Source organism: Nanorana parkeri, unplaced genomic scaffold (genome assembly GCF_000935625.1).
Source record: "Nanorana parkeri isolate BGI_ZX_2015 unplaced genomic scaffold, ASM93562v1 scaffold1337, whole genome shotgun sequence".
Classification (NCBI taxonomy): Eukaryota; Metazoa; Chordata; class Amphibia; order Anura; family Dicroglossidae; genus Nanorana; species Nanorana parkeri.
Genome location: NW_017307605.1, coordinates 67,397 through 72,873, shown reverse-complemented (window position 1 = coordinate 72,873; position 5,477 = coordinate 67,397). Strand labels below are relative to the sequence as shown.

Sequence of the window (5,477 nt, the reverse complement as noted above, 5' to 3'; positions counted from 1 at the left end):
CACACACATTACTCAATTGTTAGATGAGGAGGGCAAGATACAGTCGAAACCATCAGCCATATGCAAACTTTTTAGTGATTTTTATCAAAATCTATATAAACATGAAGGGGGGGATGATTGTGCCGGTTCCTCTTTTTTAGAAACCGTATCCTTATCTTCTCTAAACGAGGAAGAGCTGGCCTCCCTTAACGGTAAAATATCGTTACTGGAAATCGAGGACGCCATAAAACATTCCCCACGCTCAAAGGCCCCAGGGCCTGAAGGCTTTTCAGCTGAATTTTATTGCGTACTAGCCCCCGAGATTTCCCCAATATTAGAGTCCCTATATCAAGATATTCTAACCAACCATTCTTACTCCCCCACTTTTAATGATGCCTACGTAAGACTGCTCCCCAAGAAGGGTAAGGACCCACTCCACCCGGGCTCCTATCGCCCAATATCCCTGCTGAATTTGGATGCCAAGTTACAATCAAAAATAATGGTGAATAGACTGGCTGTCGTAAGCTCATCTCTCCTGATCAAGTGGGCTTCGTATCGTCACTAATGTACGCAAGATTCTTGTAGCTCTTGAGAGGCACAGAATGCACGGCTCTTCTTCGCACTCCATGGCACTTTTGGCCCTGGATGCGGAGAAGGCATTTGATAATGTTAACTGGAACTGGCTATACAAGGTTATGAAACGTATGGGTATTAACGGTACATTTTTGAACTTTATAACCACAATGTATTCTTCTCCTGTGGCTAGCATACTCACTCCCACTGCCATATCCCAGCCCTTCCCCCTTCACAAGGAGACGAGACAGGGATGCCCACTATCCCCCCTCCTTTTCAATTTGGCCCTGGAACCTCTCTCCTCCTCAATATTCTCGGGCCTTCGTGTAGGCACGGAAGACCTGAAAATTGCCCTGTTTGCAGACGATATTATTCTCCTGCTCTCCGATCCCTTTGCCCAATTCCCCAAAATTATGGAACATATATCTCAGTTTGGCTCCTTCTCCGGATTGAAGATCGACTTTCATAAAAGTGAGCTTTTGATGCTACCCCATAGTGCTCCCCTCGTTACCTCCACGTGGCCCACAGATTGTACTATTTTAATCCAGAAGCGTTCCATTACCTATTTAGGGGTCCACATCTCAGGGTACGCCACTAACTTTGATAAAAGTGAGCTTTTGATGCTACCCCATAGTGCTCCCCTCTTTACCTCCACGTGGCCCACAGATTGTACTATTTTAATCCAGAAGCGTTCCATTACCTATTTAGGGGTCCACATCTCAGGGTACGCCACTGACTTATATCATCTCAACTACGGTCCGTTGTTTAAAAAAATTACTTAGGAACTCCACAGGTGGCGTGACCTACCATTCTCTATGCTGGGCAGATGCCACCTTATTCGCATGATAAGCTTTGCACGCCTCCTGTACCCCATGCAGACCATACCTCTCCTTATCAGACATAAGGACATTAGCACCCTACACACAGCCTTCTCTAAATTCATATGGAGGGGAAAGCGCCCCAGGATTGCGCTTCATAAACTCCAATCCCCTGCGCAATCCTTGGGAGCTAACAACCCAAACATTAGAATGTACAATTTGGATAGTCTGTTCAGACATGTGAGAGACTGGTTAAATGACACTTCTTATTTCACAAACACACCACTTGAATCACTCTCGGTGGCCCCATGGTCTTTATCGGGTATCATACATACCCCTTGGAAATCTCTTCCCCTGCCTATTAAGGGCAACATACTATTACGGGATACTATACTTACCTGGAGGAAGTTAGGAAACTTTTGAAGATCCAGGGGGTGGTTTCTCCCCTATTACCCATTACCTCCTCACCAGCGTTTCCCCCGGGGTAGCGAATCCAAAGTCTTTTCTAATTGGAGATCCAAAGGCATCATTAGGATCGAGGACTTGCTATCTACCAGTGGGCACTGTAAATCATTTCGGGAGCTGCAGACTTCACACCACATCTCCAGCAATCACTTCCTTCAATACGCACAAATCCATCACTTTATTACTAAACACCTGCCGTTGCCCTGGTCACGACCCTCTCTATGCCCTCTCAAGACCTTGCTATCTTCACCAGAGGGCAAAATGCCCTTGTCCTCCATTGTTAACACAATTCGCACCGCTGTCTATGCAAAAACTCCTACTACCTACCACAAACAAGTGATTAAATGGGCCACATTCCTCCAAATATCACCAGAGGATGCGGATGACATGCTGCTTTCTGGCTGGCATGCAGTACGGAAAGCCATCATTAGTGAGTCGTGGAGAGAGCTCCAGTTTAAAGTCATACACAGAGCTTATTATGCCTTTAACCTAAAATACAAGTCCACTCCCCCAGATTGGTTGACCTCCTGTCCCAAGTGCCAGTGCCCATATCCAGACCTAAAACATCTGCTTTGGAGATGCCCTCTTATAAAGCAATTCTGGGGTCATCTGGTAACATACATGAATACCCATTCAGGCTCTAGCAGATCCCGAGACCCGGCTTTGTGCCTTTTTCATGCCCCCGGGCCTCCACAATCAACGATAACCAAGAAATTGTCACGATGGGAGCATCTGTGCAACCTCGCAGCAAAAAAAGCCATTTTGACGAATTGGCTCTCGCCGACTACCCCCTCTTTAAAACAGCTAGCAGACATACTGTCCAAACTAATGTCACTAGACAAGCTTGACGCCCAGTATAACAGCCCGTCCACAGCGAAATTCTTTGATACATGGACCTCATTCCTTGCATCATCCCTATCACCCACTCAGCTGATAGAACTCATGATATTGTTGAAAGACACGGTCTGGTATCACACCGCAAAATTGGACGGATCTCTAGGGGTCCTAGATGTCCTTATAGTCCCCTATATTTCATTCCACTTCATTTCATATACTTCTATTTTCCATGCCCGATCTCATTCCCTCTGAACTTATATAGACTCATCAAGAATCCAACAGGTTCAGGCGAACCTACGTTGCTACCAGGTGATTGTGATGCTTACTTGTTCTCTAGTTTGTTTGGAAACAAAACAATGTTATACCTTAGGTTTGCATCTCTTTTAAATGCTTTGTTTTACTGTGGTAACGTTGTATATTGATACCTTTAATGATATCATAGTATGATTTGTTATTTCTTGTTTTATGGTGTATTTTACAAAGTGCAGTCTGCACCCTATGGGGGGCAGACTGAAATGTCTTATTGTTTTTCTTATTGATAAAATTCAAATAAAGACTATTTGCTAAAAAAATAAATAAAATTGTGTGGACTAAAAGAAAAAGTCTCCTTTTGTACCTGCCACTAATCCTCATTGTGGCAGAGTTATGGTGGCTGAAGCTTCTTCCGGGAGTCAAAGGGGTGACACTGAGACACAAAGTGAGTGTAATTCTCCTCGTCGGAATTACAGACAGAAATAAAAATGGGACATAGGTTCTTCTCTATTCTACCCAAAACTGAAAAAAAAATCATGTGGATGAAGTTGTATTTTAAATCTGAAGTCCAGACTTAAAGCCCTGGAAGGAAATAAACAGGACAAAGAAGCACAAGGAACAGTCAGCTTTGCTGCATTGATTATATGTTAACAAGGAACATGCAACAGGAGGTGAGAGGAGAGTGACAGAGAAATTAACTCATTAGTCTGCTGCTTCTCTCATTGTCCATTTACAGGGTTGTGCTCTCTAGCAGGACAGTGAAACCTCAGAATTGGATTGACAGAGATACAAATTATTTTGCAGGTAAAACAGCACCCTTGTATGTATGTTATCTGTGTATTCAGCTGTTTGCCTGAAGTTTAAATACTGTGGGGCTGTTATCTTCATCCTGGTGTTCATTGTGTGTAAAAGACTATTCAGTTCACCAAATCAATATGGTAGCCGGTATCCCATTGAATGGCTTTATGGGCATGCTGACCAGTATTTTCATTGGTTCAAGCACCACTTAGTCCACTTCAACTTCCCCATGACATGCTGGAGCATGAGAGGGAGGTTGCAAAGCACAAACGTACGTATCAAGAGCTTTCAGTCCAGAAATAGAATAAACCTTACACAGGTTCTAACCTTTCCTTATATTTATGATGTTTTACTGTCTTTATTCTGATTAGGGATTTCCCCTTGTTTTACTGATCCGGAACCCCCACCCAGGTCACTGAAACAGGAAGACCTTCCCAATGAGTAATACAAACAACAAAAGAATAGTTTTGGCTGGAGTTGGGCTTTAAGTCGTGTCACATTCAAGATTGTCACGCTTGACTGAAGTCTCTCAAAAGGTTCTAAAACATAAACCGATCCACAAAGCAAGTGGAGGCCTTGGCAGTCATCCAACTGCAATATCATATTTATTATCATATTATTCATTGGGATTGTCCTATTCACGTAATAGAAAAAGCCAAACAAGTTTATTTCAATAATCCTATTAGTTCCAGATAAATGAGTCACCATTTTGCCAGTCATCTTTGCGCTCCAGAGATTGGACGGGAGATTAAAGTGGACAAAGAACTCAGTTCACGTGTCAATAATGCAAATAAATAGCTGGTTCTTGGGTAATATGGTATCAAGTGTGCCAAATTCAACCCTCTCGAGCTGTTCCCTTTATAAATAGGCCCGTAGCAGACTGAAATGTTATATTATTGCAGGAGAGCGTAGTGCCGACATGGAGATCTTTAGTACAACTACCCTGTTAATAATTGTCTGTTTGATTTTCCTGATCTTAAGTATCACACGTGCCAGGAAGCATCAGAACAAAGATAGGCTACCACCGGGACCCACCCCATTGCCCTTTATTGGGAACATTTTGCAACTAAACGGAAAAGAGGTCTTCAAGTCACTCAATAAGGTAAGTTTATCCAAGGCTAATTAAAGGTATCGGTTACAAATCTGACAGGTATAAAGCATTCATTTATATGACTCATGTTGTCACTCTACAGCCTTTTCAGTCACTCTAGAACATGTTGCAGTGACCACATTAAGATTTCTAACAAAGGAGAGCAAAGGGTATTTTGGAAAATACGTCCTATGATTTTGAATGTCGCCAAATGTTTTTAAAAACGCAACCTTCTCTTAGGGGCTGATCTATTAATGTTCCACCCAGCGTACAGCTGGTCGCCTGCTGTTCGCATAGCATTCCTGCCACTATAAGGCAATGAAGAGCATAGGAAATTCCTATTCTTCTCATGTCCCTTAGTGCTGGCTTTCTGTAGATAATTGTGTGCAGTCAGAATTTCAGCTAAAAATCAGTTTCGCTTTAAAAAAGTTTTAAACAAAATCTGGGCAAAACTAATTTTGTTTAAATACAAGAGGCATGTGTATTCTTACTTGAAACATGGTGGGCTTTGGGTATTTATTTCAGATCTGTGCAATAATTTAGCATTAAATGACTCCTGCACTTTGCCTCTGTACAAACGCTTCATGTAATAAAGACTGGTCACTGTTGCTCCTTCCGCTCCGGCCTGTAGTTTTCTGCAGTTAGTATAGTGTTGGCTGAGGGTT

At 42.7% G+C, this 5,477-nt stretch overlaps 1 protein-coding gene across 4 annotated transcripts in view; it reads left to right on the top strand.

Annotated features, from left to right (window-relative positions):
* Nucleotides 1-4,641: 4,641 nt before the first annotated feature.
* LOC108797795 (cytochrome P450 2G1-like) overlaps nt 4,642-5,477 on the top strand; it is a 12,054-nt gene continuing 11,218 nt past the window's right edge. For 3 of the 4 annotated variants that reach the window (XM_018569452.1, XM_018569450.1, XM_018569449.1), the window contains exon 1: nt 4,642-4,824. In XM_018569452.1, the coding sequence (XP_018424954.1) occupies nt 4,642-4,824 (183 nt within the window). Of the gene's footprint in view, nt 4,829-5,477 lie in introns of all 4 variants that reach the window. The other variant, XM_018569451.1, reaches the window with a different exon arrangement.